Source organism: Panthera uncia (genome assembly GCF_023721935.1).
Source record: "Panthera uncia isolate 11264 chromosome B3 unlocalized genomic scaffold, Puncia_PCG_1.0 HiC_scaffold_2, whole genome shotgun sequence".
Taxonomy (NCBI): Eukaryota; Metazoa; Chordata; class Mammalia; order Carnivora; family Felidae; genus Panthera; species Panthera uncia.
In genome coordinates, this window is record NW_026057583.1 from 824,681 (window position 1) to 844,650 (window position 19,970).

At 52.0% G+C, this 19,970-nt stretch overlaps 1 protein-coding gene and 1 long non-coding RNA gene across 4 annotated transcripts in view; one reads left to right on the forward strand and one right to left on the reverse strand.

Annotated features, from left to right (window-relative positions):
- The first annotated feature begins 942 nt into the window (after positions 1-942).
- On the forward strand, positions 943-3,640 carry LOC125910788 (uncharacterized). Its single transcript, XR_007454171.1, has 2 exons — positions 943-1,053; positions 2,032-3,640. It is a non-coding gene; the product is annotated as an uncharacterized LOC125910788 (long non-coding RNA).
- AP3S2 (adaptor related protein complex 3 subunit sigma 2) overlaps positions 3,614-19,970 on the reverse strand; it is a 57,966-nt gene continuing 41,609 nt past the window's right edge. For 2 of the 3 annotated variants that reach the window (XM_049614286.1, XM_049614285.1), the window contains 2 exons: positions 9,431-9,538; positions 3,614-7,696 (listed from right to left, as the gene is read on the reverse strand). In XM_049614286.1, coding sequence (XP_049470243.1) covers positions 7,568-7,696; positions 9,431-9,538 — 237 coding nt within the window. In that variant the 3' untranslated portion in view covers positions 3,614-7,567. The remainder of the gene's footprint in view (positions 7,697-9,430; positions 9,539-19,970) is intronic. The other variant, XR_007454170.1, reaches the window with a different exon arrangement.

Here is a 19,970-nt window from a genome sequence, read left to right on the forward strand (position 1 = left end):
GCCGCATGACTCCCACCCACAGAGCTTCCTGCCCTAAAGCTTGAGCGAGTGTGGAGCGTCAGCACACAGGGAGGGCGACGGGAACGTGCCTTCATGCATCCGACGATCATTTAATTCCTGACGGCTCACAGGGATCAGGCACTGTGCTAGGTACCAGCACAACAGCACCAAGAAGTAATGAAGACAGCAGAGGAGACATTACGCTGTCGTGTCAGGGGACAAGCCCATGGAGGATAAAGCCGGGCGAGAGATGGGGACAGGGAGTGATCGGGAAGGCAGGCGGGACAGGGAGGTCCTCTGAAGGCATTTGAACAGAGGACCCCCCCTGGAGTGACGAAGGGTGGAAGACAGGCAGCGGGGAGGTGGGGGCAAAGGCCCCCCGTGTTCAGGGACCCACCAAGGCCCGTGTGGTTGGAAAGGGGGAAGCAGGGAGCTGGGCGGGGCAGCAGGAACCGAGGACAAAAGATGGATAGCAGCCAGCTAAGCAGGGCCCCGAGTTTTGTTCCGAGACTAGTGGGAAGCCTTTGGGAGGGTTTAAGGCCTGCAGGCCGGTGTCATGGTCTGATTAATACTTCGGAAGGTTCAGTCTGCCTGCTGGGTGATAAAACAGGGCCATGAGGAGGCGGGGGGGGGGGGGGGGGGGCGACAGTTTAGGGGCTGTGGTGGCATCCAGGCAGGGGATGAGGGACGTTGGGTGGAGATGTGAGTTACTGGACAGTTGGTTGATTGTCAGACAGGATCTGAGACCGGTGGGCACTGGGGTCCCAGGGAGAGGGCTTAACCTGGGGGCTCCGACGGGGTGGGAACATTGGGGCTGCACCACCCGAGGCTCCAACCAGGGACGTGGGTGGGGACTGCAGGTCCAGAACAAAGGGGCCACCTCTGAGGTCACAGAGAGGCCAGGAGAGCCTGGCCTGGCCTTGGACCCGTGGCCTTTCTGGGGACACCAGCACCCGGAGCTGAGCAGGGCTGGGCTGATGGGGAGCCTGAAGGGCCTGATGGGGAATGCCCGCCCCGGGCTGTCAACCTGTGCCAGGTATGGCTCCACGCCAGGTAGCATCGCTGTGGCGTTTGCCCGTTTGGCACAGACAGTTTGAACCCAAGGGTTTCCTTCCAATCCTGTCACGTCACCTTGCCCTTTAAGCAGCTGACGGGTTGGTTGACATTTCTGAGGGCCCAGGAGGGCCTGGCTGCCGGAAAAGAGGCAGGTAGAGGCTGGAAAGTTGGGAAGAGGGATTTCAGCAGAGAACGCCCCGAGGTGCCCAGCCCGGCATCTGAGCGGGAGCACCTTCCTCAGGGTCCCGGCGGGGGGGGGGGGGGGGCAGGTCTCCGCACACCTCCCGGCCACACAAAGAAAGTTCCAAGAAAGCTGGCTTAGCAGCTGGCAGCACAAATCCTAGCCTGCCTGTTTGCCAAGCACTCCCCAGCAAGGAGCAATGACTTCCCAGCCTGTGCGTGTCGACATCTTTGGCCCACAGCTTCCTCGGGCCGGGCAGCCAGGGTGAGATCCCCTCGGCCCGCGGCCAGCTGGGGAGCCACCCGGAGGCTCGGGGAGGAGTCAAAAGGGCGCTGGGTGCCAATCACTCAGGACCAAGGGGCTGGAGGAAAGCTCCCCACCCACGCTGCCCAGGGTAGCAGGAGCGGTCTCCGGCCATGGGAAGTGCCCTGGGTTCGTGGCTGCCCGTCAGCCTCCGGCTTTGCTGCCAGCTGGGGAGGGTCCAGAGACGGGGCGTGGGAAGGCCCCCTCCCACCGCACTGCCCCTGCTGGAGGAGGCAGGCGAAGGAGTGGCTGCCTCCCGGGTTCTCGCCTCTGTCGCCTCCGGAGTGGCCGGGTCCTTCCTGGGGGCAGAACCAACACGGACACCACCGGTAACACCCTCACTCCCAGTCTGGTACCTTCACTCTGGCCAATGCCTGAACCATGCCAGTTGGTCAAGATTTTGAGAACCACCTCAATCTGGGGGAACAATGAGAAATGGGCCTGGTCTTCCCCTATCCCTGAGAATCTACCTTCCTTCCTTCCCGTTTCAGCTGTGCCTTTAGGTCCTGAGTTCGCACAGGGCATTCATTCTCAGCAATCCGGAAGACGACCCTCAAGCTGCCCTCCTGAAGCCACACCCACTCCCAGGAGGCAGGGGAGGGCACCCCTGTTCCCGAGTGTTCTCAGGAGGCCCGCTGATGGCAGAGTTGAAGAACAATGGGAGATTTGCCCTTGAGAAGGCCCAACGATCCCCTTTCTCAGGGAAGTGCTCCAGGACCCTGACTCTCAGGCAGGCCTGCCTCACCCCTACACGGACTCCCTCCACTGAGCCCCCTGCGTGTCTTTAATTCCCTGCTGACGGGGAAGGGAGTTCTGGCCGCACCTCCCACCCTTCAGGTTCCAGGATCTTCACTTTCCAGACACTCTGCCACTTCCCCCGCTTTATCCAGTTTTGGCGGCCTCGGGATGTGGGCCTGGGGCTCGCTGGTGGGGCCAGGCCAGCAGCCAGGGCCCTGCGAGGCCCACCTGGGCTCCCCTCCCAGCTTCCTGGATCTACCCTACTCCCTCTGTAAAAAGCCGCACGACGACAGTGGCCAGGTTCAGGGAGCCTCTGCGGTCTACACCAGTCCTCTCGTTAAACCTCACAAGTCCCCAAGGCAGGAAGGAGTTCCTGGTCCCTCTTTCGATGGCAGAGGACAGGGACCTTCCGAGGGCTCTGCACGTCTCACAGTCTCACGTGACCACCTTGCAGTTCAAAAGCTCCACTTGGCTAGAACCGCCGAGTTCTCTGGTGGTGCTGCCTCACTGGAGGACAACTGTGAGCTCAGAGGCCACGTCTTCAGTTCCCAGCCCCTTGGCCTCTCCCACCGCAGGCCTCTCCCTGACCTGAGGTTGCCCTGCCGTCTCCCCTCCCTTCCCTCGCCCGCAGGCTGTATCCTCACCCCTCCTGCCACTTCTGGGCTCCGGGGCTCACCCCACAGCTTCGAGCCGTCTCCTCTCCTGCCCACGCCCAGGCTCCCAGCTGGCTGGCGGACCTCAGCCCCCCGCCCCCGCTCCCCTCCGACTCTCCCCATCTGACCCGTCTCATCCACACTCTGGGCCCCTCTTCCTCCCAAACCACTTCCTCCTCTTGAGGAACCCCCTCACTGGTCCTGCAGTCACTTGGGTTCCACGGTCATCAGCTTCGCCTCTCTCCTCTCCCTCGGCCTCCACAGGCCATCACCGGGTCGCTCCCCTCCTGCTGCTCCCAATACCATTGCCCTGGTTCTCCTTCCCAGAGGGCAGAGCGCGGGGCCCAGGAAAGCCTCCACCGGCCGCTCATTCAACACTTCTTTATTGAGAGCACGCACCAGGCGTTGTCCCCACCGCGTGGAGCGAGACAACGCCCGCCCGTGGGGACACTCATCCTAGCGGGGACAGATAGTAACTTCGATCCAAACGTACATCAGGTCGGAGTGCCCTGAAAACAGTAAAAGCAGAGCTGGGATAGGTATGCCCAAGCAGGGGGGCTCCTTGATGCGGGGTGGTCTGGGAGGCCCTCCTCCGTCCAGAGGGTGGCATGGCTGCAGAGGGCCGAGGCCAGTCACCGAGGTCAAAAGGAACGTAACTCTCTGAGGAAGAGCACACCGTCAGTTTGGTAATAAAAACCCAGGGACTTTATTTCTTAATCCTTTCAACTGGAAACACTTGTTGCCACGGGGTCGGGGGGTAACTTGGTGGTCTGTGGGAACACGGTGGGAATCTGGCTGAACAGGCTTCTGTTATCTTAAATTTTGAACTACATGAATGTACTTCCTTTTTAAAACATTAACTCATTGAATAGGAAAGAACGTACCCAGTCTTTTGGAAAAGATTAATTATTCTCGTGGAACTATTTCCCTAGAGAGGGCCTGTCTGCATCTCTGGCAGCCACTGCCAGGTCAGAGCAGACGGGAGCCCTGCTGCACTCCCGAGAGGGCAAAGCGACGTGAGCAGGGTCCTCAGCGCAGCGAGACAGGTGCCCCTAGGAGACCAGGTAGAGGACAGGGAAGGCTGAAGAGCAGGGTCCTCGCTGGGAGCCGACAACGCCCCGGTCTCTCATTCGTAAGTGGCTCTCCATCTTGGCTGTCACGTTCACCCCGATTTTTATCATCAGGCGCCACTGATGCATCCTATTTGGAAAGCCACGGACGGACGGCTACACGAAGGAAATGCCCTACTAAAGACCGGTCCACCAGACAGGATTTAGCCGGCGCGCTCCGTGGTCTTGGGTGGAGCTGGGGCCAGAGAGCGCTTCGCTAGTGTGGCTCCGTGGAGGTGGCGGCGAGGAAGGGCCGGCTTTGTAAGGGGCAGAGGCCTGAATAACAGGGGCTTGAGAAGCCTCAAGAGATCCCGAATTAATCCTCATGTGACAAGCACACGGCCGTGTAGGCCAAGAGGACAGATAATAAGGTGACCTGTGGATGAATGTCTGCGTCCTTCAGATTCCTACGTTGAAATCTAATCCCCAGTGGGATGGTATCTGGGGCGGGGGGGGGGGGGGGGGGGGGGGGGGGGCCTTTGGGACGTGATTAGATTTGGATGGGGTCGTGGGGTGGAGCCCCCATGATGGGACTGGCACCCTTATAAGGGGAAGAAGAGCAAAGAGCCTTCTCTCTCCGCCATGTGAGGACAGAGCAAGAAGATGGCAGCCTGTGAAACAGGAAGCAGGTTCTCAGAGACATCAAATCTGCTGGCACCTCGATCTTGATCAGACTGCAGAACTGTGAGAAATGTTAAGCCACCAGCCAGTCTTTTTGTTACAGCAGCTTGCACAAGGGCTGTTTGGAGCATGGCCCAGCGGGGCACGACGGAGGCTGCCGGGGGTGGCAAATGGGTTCTTGTCCTTTAACTATTCCACAGAACAGCCACCAACTCCGGTCACTACAGATTCAGGCTTCCAGTCGCTCAATCTGGGCACTCCGGGGTCCTCGGCGGAGACAACGGCGGGAGCTGAGCCTCAGATCTCTCCGTCTTCGGTGCCTAGGACTGAGCCTGGCACGCACCAGGCGCTTACAAACTGCGCAACAGAATTTTTGGTTTTAATTACGGGCCGTGAGCCCTGGAAACCCAGTATTCTGTTCCACTTCAGGAAACCCTCAGCATCAATCATCCAGGACCAAGGACTCTCAAATTTAGGCCCAGTCCCTATTTTCCTAACTGAATCTCTCAGCTGCAGTATCTGTATCTTTCTTCAAAAACAGCATACGATTTCCTCTTATTAAAACAACAACAAAAAAAGTTTATGGCTTTGCTCGAAGCACGTAAGAGAGCTAGCTGGATTTGCAGACAACCTCGAGTGGCTAACGAACGATTACCGTGGCTTGTCCAAGGGATGGACTTTTGCAAATAAAAAACCAGGCTGAAGTTTCAGGCCATTTTTTTAGAGGCAGCTTCAGGGGTAAGGATGGGATGCTCACTGGTTGGAGTCTCCGGGACCAGTCAGTGGTCTGTGGGAAGAGAGCTGAAACCAGAAAACATCGGTTTCTGACAGGTAGACATTCGAAGGCTGTCCTGGGAAATCCGGGCCAGACAGGTGCCCTGCACTGATGCATTAAACCACAACACAAATACGTAAACTCCAGAGAAATGACCAGGTTCTAGCTTCATGACCCTCAGCACAACACTTAATACTCTGGGCTGCTCATCAGCTCTCCGAAAGCCTCCAGCTTTCGCCCTCTGAGGACGTCGTCACTGGCCCCCTTAGCAAACCAGGTTTGGTTTCATCAGGGTTTGTGAGAGGCTACTAATCTCTCTGGGACTCAGTTTCCTTATCTAGAACAAAGAGGATAAAATTGGAAGAAGCCGTCTTGAGCAGTGAAAGAAAACGGACTTTGGACTTAGGCAGGTCAGTCTCAATTCTCAGCCCCGTGCGACGCAAAGCAGGTTACTCGACCTGTCTCTTACTGTCCCTGCGGAATGGGGACGATGATGCCCGCTGTAAGGCTGTAAGGCCTGTGGGAAGGTCCTGCTCACACCGCCTCACATCCGTGCTCCTCCTTTCTTATTCCACACTTAGCAAACGTGAGAGAGGGACACGGACGTGCTGAAGCGACTGTTACAGAAATCCCAAACCCTTCAAAAGAATGCTATCAGACCTTCCTCTCCCTCTTTGGACAGAGGGCCTCCTTCTGATCGCCCGCCCGTCCCGGAGGCTACCGGGGAGGGTCTGCCCGAGTGAGCACAGGAGGCTGTGGGGAGCAGAGGGCACCAAGCACGGGAGCACCGCGGTCCTGGGGGCGGGGGGGGGGGGGGGGCCCCCCCCGCGGGGCCGCCGGGGGGGGGGGGGGGGGGGGGGGGGGGGCACCATCTCAGACGGGCTCTGCAGCGGCAGCAGGACATTGGAGCGGTCCGGGGGGCCCCCCCGCCGGCAGGCACGGGAAGCCCCCTGGCTGGGAGACGTCGCCGTGGTGACGCAGCGAGCTCCCTAAACCCGGGGCAGCGCGGCAAGAGGCACTACTCGGAGGAGCAGTTTTAGCTCCACGTTAACCACAGAAAGACACTCATCACACGTAAACATTTACAAGTTTCCGAAGCCAACCGTGGGAGGATGTCACCTGGGGGGAACAGGGAGGGGCTCCTCCCACAGTGGGGACAAGACACCGCAGAGCCACGGGTCTCAGTCAGCACACTTCCCGTGTCCCCAGTCTTCCCAGTGCCCGTTCTAGAACCAGTGATCCCAGCTCTCGTGCTCCACAGGCTGGTGCAGGCAGCAGTGGCTCTCCCGTATGGAGAAAACCCGTCACTTCTAACACAGCAACTGACCGTCTGCTCATCAGAAGAATGTATTTTAAACCTGGAAAGAGTCATAATTCTGAGACGTTTCACATGTTGTCAGCTTTACCTTCCACAGACACGGGCCTCTCCCCTTTGCTGAGGGACCCTCGGGCTGTGCCGGAGACATGGCCGTGGGGAAGGGGGCGTTCTCCCTATCAGCATGCACCAGGTTCGTGGTTTGGATGGCGCCCTGTGCAAGGACTGTGGCGGTGGGGGACGTGTTCTGGGGGCGGGGTAACCAGCAAGCTTGCCTACACAGTACAGCCAGAAGGCAACTCTGGGTTCTCATAAAACTCTGCCCTTCTCTGCCACTCACCGCATCCCCTAAGGGTCGGCCCTTCACTACCTATGGCATCTCACCAGCAAAAGTGAACGCTATAGGACCGCGGAAGCCTCGTGGTACTAAGGAGAAAGACTCTCGTCAGACAATATCCTGGTGGCGGGTTCTAGGAAGCAGGAGGGCCCCAGTACAGCGCCCAGTCCCTGGAAGCGGCTACATGCAGGAGGTAAAGGTACGAGTGGCTGGGGCACGCTGACCCCACGGAGGCCAGGGGCCCCCCTCACGTCTGCGGTGGCTACACGTATCAGAGGCCAGCAAGTCGGCACAGGTGAGAACCGAGCACATGCTTAGCGGTGAACCCAGGGCTCCCCCCACCCCCGACTCCACGGCAGCCAGGGTCAGGGCCGACCTGACCCTTAGAAGGGGCTCGACCCTTCTAAGGCTCAGAGTGCGTTCTGTGGCAGGACTGGCTTGGCTGGTTTCAAGGGCTCCAGTTCGGTAGTCGTGGACCCTCAGACAAACTGGGACAGGTTGGGGACTTTGATGTTGAGATCACCAATGTTGATGTTCCGAGGAATCTCCGGCAGATTGATGTTTTTCACAGCGGACACGGCCCGGGCAGGGGCTGCTGACAGGCCACCCTGAGGAGACACGAGAGGGGGCATGAGACAAACGCTCGGTGTCATCTGCTTAACGCTTAAAAACACAAGTGACGGAGACCGGAAAGTGTCCACACCGAGCACACACAACACACGTTTTGATTTTTCCTCCTTATTCCTCAAAGGTATAGCCAACGCAGCAATCCTGAGGTGGGACAGGGGCTCTGGGGCAGGGGCTCCACAGCGTGCGCTCCCGAAGGGGTGGTGGCTCATGCGGGGTGCTAGCCCCCGCACCTAACAGTGCCTGGCACGCAGCAGGCGCTCAGTCTACGCTTGCCGGAATAACCGGAGACGGTTTGACCACGTCATACTCTGTGTCAGGGGCACTTTTCAGACTACAAAACAAAGCCCTTCCCCGAAGAGCCTGAACACTCTTAGAAGCGGGTGCAGTCACAGGGAAACGCGTACGAGAAAAAGGAAAGTCCGTTTAGGGCAGCTGCCTGCCAACTATCAACGTGAGACGGGAAAGAGCTGGCTTTGGAAATGTCATGTGGCAGCAAGATGGGCGGAAGGACCCGTGGAAGGTGTGACACACCCGCAGCCACGGAAGGACTGTGACAAACACAGAGATGAGGGGCGCTCCCTGCTGGCTCGCCCCCAGTGGGCAGAGAAGGGGAGAAGCCGACGAGACTCCCAGAACCCCGTCCTCTTTACTGACTGTCGGGACACCGACTCCAGTCCCGCTCTCGCCCAGCACGTCTCCATTCTTCCTGTTTCCAAACCCCTTGCCTGTGACTCACTCACTATTCCTGGAAGCTCCCTGGCCTGTGTCACTAAAGGACCGTGGTGCCGCTCCAGTGGTAGTCTGGCGGAGCTTCGTCAGCAGGGCCACCAGTCCTCACATACAGGAATTCTTGGCTCTTTGCAAGGTCAAGTTCCATCACAAGAAGGAATGAAGCTCTCGAAGACGCTCAGATAATTAAAATTCTCTTCCTGCCGCGTATGAAGGTGTAGGCCTGTAGCCTCTACGCTGCTCTCCGGCTAGGCTGACGGAGGTGATAGAGAAACCTCAGGGGGGTAGGACAGAATCTACCGTGAGCGGTTTTTGTTTAAGTTTTAAGTAATCTCTACCCCCAGCGTGGGGCTCAAACTCACGACCCTGAGGCCGAGAGTCGCATGCTCCAACTGAGCCAGCCAGGTGCCCCTAGTGGGAGCGTTTGTATCAAGCCCAGCACTGTGTGGGGGTGGGCTGGGGTATGTTGTTTGTAAACCCAGCCCAAATTCTGTTCAAGCTGAGTACAGGGCTAACTGGAAATAAGGGAACTGGCAAGTCGGAGGTCTGAAAGACACCACGAGAAATGGCCGCTGGGAGAGCAGACTCCTGGAGCACTGGAAAACCACAATGGGACCAGAGACAGGGATTCTGGGTCCCTCCAAGGAATGTGTAGCTTTGAAAGGAGGAATTACAAACTACAAGCACCGGCCAGAGTCCCCCCAAGCCAGGAGGTGTCTGTCTTTGTGGGCCATCTGGCTTTTCCGTTCACACTTTTAGCCTATTCTTACACGTTTTAATTTTCAGGGCTGGCCTTCCAATCAGCGGGCCTTCCAATCAGTTTCGATGGACTCAAGGAAGAAAGAAGAGACGTATACACATTCCTAAAGTTCCCCAGCAACACAAACCAACACATGCATCCCTTTCTCCTTCTGCCCCGGTCTTCTCGAACCGGGTCTTCTCGAGCCGAACTGGCTGGGGCAGAAGTACAGCGGTGTACTCACCTCGGATTTCTCCAGCCTGTTTTGAGCTTCGATCTGAGCCACGATTTCATTCATGTTGGTTTCCAACACCATCCCACCCATCACCACCTCCTGAAGGATGTAGTGCACCTGAAGGGGAAGCGGGAACGAGAAGGGTTGGAGCACCCTGCGGTAGTCGGGGTGTGGCCCAAACAGAAACCCCGCGGGCTCTCCTGCACCAGCAGAGCGGCTGGACCCGACACCAGCTCCTGATTCCCAAGACACCTAAGCCCGAGTCCTCCACCCCTCACGTGAGACCACAGGGGTGGCCCCCGCGTCTCGGCACACCGTCACGCGAACCTCTTCTGTGAGCAGCTCATTCCGTAGCTCTTTCCTACCTGCTGGCCACACTCTGGGCGGGAAGGTGGTAGCTGAGAGCACAGGCTCTGAAGTCACACAGGTTAAGCTGGGTGACTTTGGGCGAACTATCCTTTCTGTTCCCCAGCCTCCTTCCAGAACTCTGGTGAGGACTGAGATAACCTCTACCAAACACCCAGCCTGCCCCACACCGGGTTCTAAATGAATCAGGATGGCGCTCATTGCTGCTCTCGGCAGCAGCACCGCTGACGAACGCACACTCGGTCACTGCAGGGGCAGAGGGACAATCCCTGCCCAAGCACATCCCACGTGAAATGCGACGTCTCCCGGGCTTCCTAAGATAGGCCCTCCAGCCCGTGTTACGCTGGTGGCAAAACAGGCCCGCGCCTTCATACCTGTCCTTATCCCTTTCTTACAGCTGGGATGAGAAACTGGGTTCTTTAGGCCCTGACCACCTTGTCGGCATTTTGGCTCCGGCCTCTCGCATAAATCTGCCTTTCCAGGCAGATCCAGGGGCTCTGCAGACCCACCACCGGCAGAATTGCTTCCTCCGGTGCCTTTCACCCGAAGTCCTTCTTCCCACTTCTCTGATGTCAGAGACCAGCTCGGTCCTCCCACCGTCTCAGTGAATCTCTCTGGTCTCTCTAGCTGCCCTCTTCCTTCCCGGGCTGTTGATCTGGTGCCTAATTAACAATAGAAGGTGGCACCTCGAAGGCCATGTTGACAGGATCTGATTTGAAAGAAGTGCCACCCCTTACACACCCCAGCAGACACCTCTGACCGACCCTCTGGGGGTTTCTATGGCAGCTCGCTCGCTACCGTGGGGTGCAGTGTTTGAGTCAGCACAGAGGCTCAGTCAGCGCAACGGTCAAGTACACGGAGATTCAGTTTTGCTGAGGAGGGCTGGCTGGATGGAACCCGAGCGCACACGTGAGCCTGGTGCCCAGAGGAGTATTCACACTGAACCTAGTGACGAGGTCGTCTGGGTCTAAAGTTTGAGCACTATTGCCACTTGGGGCCGGATAATTTTCTGTGTGTGTGTGTGTGTGTGTGGGGGGGTGTCCTGTGCACGGGAGCCTGTTTAACAGTACCCCTGGGCTGTGCTCATTCGATCCCAGGAGCACCCCACCAGCTGTGACCACCAAAAATGTCTCCTGGTGAAACCGCCCCCAGTTGAGACCCACTGGTCTAGCGTCTAGACTGGAGCATGGAGGAGGTGAGGCCAATTTACTCTGTGGGCAATGAAGAGTCAAGATAAAAGACGTGTGTGTCTGTGTGCTTGTGCACATGCATGTTGGACGCGTGAAGTTCTCGGGCATATTAGTTCTTCATATTTTGCCCATGGAGGGAGAGAGCATAAGAACGTGTGTTTTACGTACAAATAAAGTATATTCACTTACACTGAGTTTTATTAACCACTTTCCTGTCTATACATACACACTCATGTGGCATTCTTAAATTTTATACCAGAGGAATCATTTCATTATTTAAATGCAAATGGGGATTTAATGGTAAAATTCTCATATTTAGATAATTTACAAAATGTTAAATGCTACTGGTCTTAAAATTATTCATTGTTATACTTCCCCATCAAGAAATTAGCTTCTGGGGGCTCCTGGGTGGCTCAGGCAGTTAAGCATCTGAGTCCTGATTTTGGCTCAGGTCATGTATTCACAGTTGTGAGACTGAGCCCCACATTGGACTCTGTGCTGAGCATGGAGCTTGGGATTCTCTTTCTCTCTCTCTCTCTCTCTCTCTCTCTCTCTCTCTCTCTCTCCCCCCCCCCCCCCGCCCCTGTCCCTCCCCAGCTTCCCAGCTTGCACTCGAGCGCTCCCTCTCAAAAGGAAAAAAAAAAGAAGAAGAAATCAACCTCTGAAAACATTCTCATGGCTCCTCAAAATATTTTAAGCAACAGAATAACCATATAATCAAACAATTCCGCACCTGCGTTTATACTTAAGAGATATAAACCAAGGATTCAAAAAGACATTTCTATACCTATCTTCATAGCAGCATTATTCACAGAATAACCAAAAGGTAGAAGCAGCCCACGTGCCCATCGATGGATGGATGGATAAATGTGATACAGACATACAAAGGAATATTATTCAGCCTTAAAAAGGCAGGACACTCAGACACATGCTGCGACACGGATAAACCTCGAAGCCATTACGCTAAGTGAAATGAGCCAGAAACAAAAGGACGAATACGGTACGATTTCTTTCTGTGAAGTACCCGTGGCCAAAATCAGAGGTAGAAGTGGAAAGCTGGTGGCTGGGGTTGAGGGAGGACGGGACGCCTGTTGTTTAATGCGAAACCAGTTTCAGTTTTGCGAGATGAAGAGAGTTCCCGAGAAGGGCTGCACGATCGTGTGGATGCACTCAGCACGACTCAAGCGTACACTTAGAGATGAAGATGAAAGCTTTACGTTACGTAAAATTCACAACTGAAAAAACAAAATACAAGTGTCCACACCAGGACTCCTAGTGTTTTATTCTGTTGTTTAATGAGCTCCTTCATGGCAGGAAGTAGTATTTGTTGAGCGTCTCCACTATGATAAGCACTTTACATGGTTCTTACTTTAAGTTTATGTATCGGTGTGTAACATCGTAATATCTGGGGCGCCTGGGTGGCTCAGTCATGATCTCATGGTTCGTGAGTTTGAGCCCCATGTTGGGCTCTGTGCTGACAGGTCAGAGCCTGGGGCCTGCTTCCGATTCTGTGTGTGTGTCTCTCTCTCTGCCCCTCCCCTGCTCGCACTCTGTCTCTTTCTCTCTCTAAAATGAACAAACGTTAAAAAAAAAATGTAGTAATATCCATCTGAGGTAGGTAATATAATCTTCATTTTAATCTCCATCTGAGGTAGGTAATATAATCTTCATTTTATATATGAGGGAACTGACACATGGAAAAGGCAATGAACTATTCCAATGTCACATGTCTGAGTAGCAGAGCAGAGCACCGAGTCCGGGCCCGTCTGACTCCAGAGTTCATGTTCGGCACCCTTTCCGCCACGGTTCCTCTGAGTCCCAAGCTATGTCTTCTACCTGCTCATCCCTCACTCCTGGTCCATATGGAATCATTTTCAGACTTGCCTTTGGTGCGTCAAAGATCTTGCATGAATTCTTCTGTGCTTCGTCCTCAAGGCCTAGTGAGCCGCAGGCATGCTGACTGAATGAAAAGGCTTTTCCTAAGCCTGAGCAGCATATTCCTGGGGCTTTAGGTGCTTAGAAGATGGATGGCAGTGTGGTGATGGAGGCCTGATGGAGAAGGTAGTAAAAGGCCACTAGCAGCTGGATAGCATATGTTAAGACTTCTGATGCGAATATGGTATCATGAAGTCATAATTCTAAGATGCTATTCAAGATGTGTTCCAAGTGCAAAAAAGGAGAAATAAATAAAAACGCAAACTCCATTTTTAACAAAACTGGAAGACAACCCAAATCCCAGACCCTAAAACAGCTAGAAAAGCTGTCAAAAGCAAGGAGTTCGAGCAAGGCTCCTTTCCTTAGAGAAAGAAAAGAAAGGATACTACAGAGAGGGAACATGGGAGCTGGAGAGAAAGATCTGCCAAAATATACTGCCTGTGGGTAAAGGACACTCGCTCTGGGACCAAACAGATTCCTTGCTGGGGAGGCAGCTGTGGACCTGGAGCGGGAAGCAGAGGAGAAACCACCACAAACGAGCCGTATTCCCCTCACAAGTTCAGCTTCATGGTGGCGTCCGCATCGTGGAAAAGTCTGCAGAAGCCTCGCTCTACTGGCTGGACGGAGATACAGGGTAAATGAACTCACCCCAAACCCTAGATCAGGAGAATGACTGCAGTCAGCCTGGAATTCAGACTTGGGACCTTCTCTAAACAAGCATCCTGCAAATAGCTAGTCCCTGAGAAACTCACCTGCTCGAAGAGGACTTGTAAGAATGAAATCTACACCGGATGTATACAAAGATACAACAAGAACAAAATTTGGAAAGAAACGGGAAAACCAAAAAGCAGACTAGGACTGTGCACTGGGAAACCGCCGCCACGGAGGAAACGAATGACAGTAAAATCTTTTTGCCAAACTGAAAAAAAGCAAACAGTGAAGCAAGAGCTCAGGGCAGAAGAGCAGGCACTTGTGGGAGGGGTGGGGAGGCGGCAACAAGAGAAGACCTCACGGGCACCGCTGGGGGAGAAGTGGAAGGAAACAGTACGGATATGAAGGTAAAGCTGGAAAGAAGCAAAGGGAGAAGAGACACTGCCGAAAGCATGGTAAGGAACAGAAAGGAGGGAGATGGAAAAAAGCAGGTACAATGAAACAGAAAAGGAGTTAAAAGGAATAGAGAAAAAGGAGAGTTAGAGAAGCCAGCAAAGGACACGCAGCGGATGCATCAAGGGAAACCAGGACGCGGAGCAAACACATAGGAAAAGAGGTGTTCATAAAGATTATGTGAAAGTATGATTCAAGAGGTTTCTGAAACGAAAGAGGGTCCACATACTGCAAGGCCACACTGTATCCTGGGGAAAACTGACCCACTACGGTCAACGCCAAGACAGACCCTGAGGGTAACATTTCCAGATTTTTGCAACGAGGCAAAAAGATCAAATTATTTAAGAGAGGGGCAAAATCTTGAAAATTTCCACAGTAAAATCCAACGCTAGCAGAAAAAGATGTAATACCTACAAAATTCCCAAAGAGAGAAAGTGTAATCCAAGAATTTATACCAGTCAAGAGTAACAGAATAGGAAAAACCCTGTTCCTATGAGTCTGTCTTGAGAAACTGCCAGCCAAGGGGTGATGGCAGAGAGACTGGCGTTGAGCACCGAGTCCGCTTACAGGGAGGACTGAGGTTAAAGTGGGATTAGAGCGACAACAGAGGCCAATGCTATGTGCCTGACAATGAAGGAAAGTTACAGCCAGCAGAAAGTCAGGAAGACAAAGTTGGGGGAAGGAAGGAGGTACAAGAACCCTGACTTCCTCACTCTCAATAACTGAGAGTCAATGGGTATCCTTGAAAACCAACAACTCATGTAATGAAGATCTAGTTATTATGACTTTTATTGTGATCCCCCCCAACCCCTGCCGTATCCAAGCCCAGAGTCACTTGCTATAAACAATACTTTGAGAGCCACCAAACTAATGATTTGGGGCCAGTAAGATCTTTGCTGCTGACCAGAGTTCTGTGCCACTCTTCTTGCATAAAATTCACCCATAATGCATCACCTACAATTTCCAGTTTCTCTGAAGTACAGGGAGAACTCAGACTCCTGTGAAACAGTAAGTACAGATTGCTTCTAGATTTTTCGGAGCCTCCATCTCTACCTTCTATATTTATCTTTGCCCAAACCTGATTCAACTTCATTTCCTTTTTGAAGTAACTTACCTTTCCAAAGCATTCACCTTGGTTTTCAGAGAACAATTCTCTTTTCTCATTACGGTTTATCTGTATATGATTCAGTTATATAATTACAATATCAGTTTGACTGGCATCAACAGGTCTAAAAATATCACAGCTGACCTTTGGTCAGCACAGTGACTCATGTGCTGTAGATGAGCAGAGAGTGAGCAACGAAGGGTCAGCCTGCCAGCTGCCCTCGTTCATCTGACAAGTCCATGAAGATCCCTTGCACTGAACGTGAAGTGCGCCATGAAAGACGAGTAACGTTTCTGCCAGAGGAAACACAGGGGATGTGAGAAAGTTTGAGGTTGCTAAGCCCGGGTGTATAGAGAACGCAGCCAGGAGTCAATACTACACACACCAAGAAGTATGACTCAGCAATAAAAATGAATGAGCGCCTGCCATTGCAACAACATGGATGGGCCCGGAGGGTATAATGCCAAGTGAAGTAAGTCAGAGAAAGAGAAAAACCATGTGATTTCAATCATATGTGCAATTTAAGAAACAAAACAAGCGAACAAGGGAAAAAAGAGACAGACAAAAAACCAGACTCTTAAAAACAGGGAATAAACTGGTGGTTGCCAGAGGGGAGGCTGGTAGCGGGAGGGGTGGAAGAGATAAAGGGGACCAAGAGTACACTTATCGTGGTGAGCACTAAGAAATGTACACAATCGCTGAATCAATATATTGTACAACTGGAACTAATATAACGCCGTATTGTTAATTATACTTGAACAAAAAAAGGAAGAAGAATCAATACCAAACTCATGTACCTAAAAAAACTACATACAGTCAGATCACAAAGAATTAAATGACAAGAGTTAACTGATGGACTGACCTCAAGGATGCCAGCAGAAGTGGAGGTGAGGTCCTCAGAGAACACTGTGAGTTAAAAGTACCAAACCAACAAAGTGGAGGTGGGGGGGAAAGGAAGTCTGAAATCGAAGTCACATAGGGGCGGTAAGAACCACAACAGAAGAAAGCAAAGAAGTAAAGGTCCTCAAGAGTCCTAACCCAGCCTAACATCATGTGCACTGAACAAACATGAATTATCAAGTAATTACATACTTGATATAATTATAATTCCTTGATAATTCATAGCTTTCTATTTCGGCAACCATCTAAAACGACGACAATAGCAAGACTCATTCAGAAGGACCAGTAAGAGAATCGAAACAAAAACACTACTGACTTCTTAGTTCTCGGCAAATCCAACGGTAAGCTGATCTAAGAATAATCACATCAAGGAAGAGTTTCATCTGACCATAAAGATTAAGATAACCCCAATAAACCAATAGGTCAACTTGATGTAACGGGGAGGCAACAGAGAAAATACTTTGGGTGACGAATCTGAAATCTTAACAGGTAAAATGCTGGGTAGAAACATATATTACAAGATCAAAGAGACATAAACTTATGGCCACACTTTAGTGAGCCAAAGGTTGGTGTTTATATTTGTCTTATTTAAAATTTTCTCTTAAAATCCCTCAAAACAATCAAAAAATAAAATACAGTTGACCCTTCAACACCACGGGTTTGAGCTACGTGGGTCCACTTATATACAGATTTTTTTTGATAAATACAGTCCAGCACTACAAATGTATTTTCTCTTCCTTATGATTTTTTGAATTATTTTTAGTTTTAAAAATGTTTAGGGGCGCCTGGGTGGCGCAGTCGGTTAAGCGTCCGACTTCAGCCAGGTCACGATCTCGCGGTCCGTGAGTTCGAGCCCCGCGTCAGGCTCTGGGCTGATGGCTCGGAGCCTGGAGCCTGTTTCCGATTCTGTGTCTCCCTCTCTCTCTGCCCCTCCCCCGTTCATGCTCTGTCTCTCTCTGTCCCAAAAAAAATAAATAAAAAACGTTGAAAAAAAAATTAAAAAAAAAAAAAGTTTATCTATTTTTGAGAGACAGCATATGTGTGAGTGAGCAGGGAAGGGGCAGAGAGAGAGGGGGACAGAGGATCTGAAGCGGGCTGTTCAGATGCTCAACCGAGTGAGCTACCCAGATGCCCCTTCCCTTATGATTTTAAGAGCACTTTCTCTCCTGTGGCTTGTTTTATTTGAATAATACAGTATAGAATACACATAACATACAAAATATGCTTTAATCAGCTGTTTATGTTACTGGTAAGGCTTCTGTCAACAGAAGGCTATTAGTAGTTAAGTTACTGGGGGGAATCAAAAGTTGTATGTGGACTCTGACGCTGGGGGTCAGTGCCCCCAACCCTGTGTTGTTCAAGAATAAACGGTAAACACCAGAATAACGTCTGTTCCTCTGAAGGCAATCTAACCTGCTATCAAGCTTCCATACTATGCTCCCGACACATCTGGGCAGCTGTCTTCCTTTCATTTTTCTCTTCTAGGAAGCTGGCACATTGTCCCCCCTCCCCTGAAGATACCTGCTTCTATAACTGGATCCTCTGGGCATGTAACTGGGCCTAACTGTTCTTTTCTATCAATATAAGTTAACTGAGACCTTCCCCATCTCATCCCCATCTCACTCCCTAGAGGTAATAATGAGTATGTTGGGGCGCCTGGGTGGCTCAGTCCACTTGAGTGTCCAACTTCGGCTCAGGCCATGAGTTCGAGTGCCACATTGGGCTTGTTGTTGTCAGCCTGTCAGTGCAGAGCCTGCTTCGGATCCTCTGTCCCCCTCTCTCTACCCCTCCCCCACTTGCGTCCTCCCATAAATAAAGTAATAAAATAAAATAAAATAAATAAAAAGTAATGAGTGTCCTGATCAGGATGGGGACCTACAAGTTTGCGGCTCGTAAGGCTCCCCCGGAAGCTTTTCCGCGACCCAGTTTAATAGATGAAACAGGAAGAACAAATCTGGTGCATGCTGAGGACTCAACAGTGCTTAGGTAAAGCCTGGGGACTCCTAGAAAGCGTGACTCTCCTGTTCTGAAGAGCCGGAGTCAGAGGTTCTGGGCCAACAAAGGCCTGGCCAGCAGTTCCACTGTGAAGATGCACAGAAAGGGGAAAATGACACCGGGAGGCATCAGAGGAGAGTTTAATGACTGTCGAACCTGCTGGGATTCCCTGAAGGAAAAGAAAGCCTTTCTCAAACTGGAACAAGGGCTTGCACCGCCACCGATGCTGCTGAGATCTAATCCTAACCCTGATTACCTTCTACCATTCTTTACGCTGATCCTGTTAAGTTCTGTAAAAATCAGAGACATTCTTCCAGAATTGGAGGTGAATACCCACAGCCAAGGGCAAGTAAGCTCAAGAAAAGCTAAGACAATCCCCCTCTTCTGAGACAGAGTACTGCGGCCTGCAGGCACTTCTCCTGAGGTCCTTCATGTGGTGTGCTGTCATATGTTTTACTTGTCCGACCGTGATTTTCCTTGAGGACAGATCTATGTCACACTCACCTCTGGGTCTCCAGTGCCAAGCACGGTGCTTGGTAACAGCTCAACCTTCCTAAGGCCAGCTGAATGGATGAGAGCAGCTCGTCTAGTTCAAAAGCTCTGATCCCGAGGACACACACACAGGTCTGGCTTCCCATCCTGGCACCGAGAAACTAGTGCTACGCCCAGGACACAGAGTTAACCTCTACGGATAAGGGTGGGTTACAATAAACTTGCTAGTTTCGTGTCAGGATCGGGAGTCGAAGAGGGAACGTAAAAGTGTCACTTCAAGGACAGAGATGCTCCTTAGGACACAGCTCTGGAATTGCTGGGGAGGGAGGCAAATCGGTTTCGACAACCCTATCCAAGGACAGAGGATTCCAGGATCTTCAAGAGTACTAGTCTTGGTTATGTTTCTCACTGAGGTTGACAAAGTTCTGAATCCAAGCCCAGGTCAACGGAGACTATCGCTAAAACCAAACTGATCTGGAGCCTGAAGATAACAAACAAGACATTACTTTTTCCTCTAGTAAAAACACACAGTCGCTAGACCTTAAACTGGCCGTATTCCATAAATTTAAGTATGAAACTTACGATTATTTTTCCATAGATACAATAAGTAAGGTTCTCATGCTAGCAGCCCACAGCTAAAGCTGACTTTAATCCATAATGCTACCGGGCTGCCTGGGTGGCTCAGTCAGTTAAGCGTCCGACTTCAGCTCAGGTCATGATCTCATGGCTCGTAGGTTCGAGCCCCGCATCAGGCTCTGTGCTGACAGCTCAGAGCCTGGAGCCTGCTTTGGAATCTGTGTCTCCCTCTCTCTGCCCCTCCCCCACTCACGCTCTCTGTCTCTCTCAAAAATAAATAAACGTTAAAAAAAAATCTTAAAAAAAAATCCATAATGGTACCTAGAATGTGGTACCACTGAGCACCCTTGCATCTGTATCTACCATGAATAATACTGCTTCTTCTTTTTTTTTAATATACTACTCTTCTTTTTTTTTTTTAAGTTTATTTATCTATTTCAAGAGACACAAAGAGAGCCAGCGCAAGCGGGAGAGGGCAGAGAAAGAGGGAGAGAGAGAATCCCAAGCAGGTTCTGTGGCACCATCAGCACCGAGCCCGACTCAGGGCTCGAATCCATGAACCGCGAGATCATGACCTGAGCCAAAACCGAGAGTTGGACACTCAACAGACTGAGCGACCCAGGTACCCCAATACTGCCTCTTTAGTAAAATTCAGTTCCATCTTGGGATGGCAGGAACCTATCTAGCAGAACTCCTCGGGCAGACGGTAGGTAAAGATCTTCTGAGACACTAGTGGCACATGAAGGTACACCAGACTCCAAGCTGATCACATCCATAGAAGCCTCTAGACTAGATCAATCCCTCCCAGATTTTTGCACTGGACGACAAAAGCGTGTTGTATCACAAAAGGCAAGGGATCCATCCCTACTACCTATCCGTATTTTCT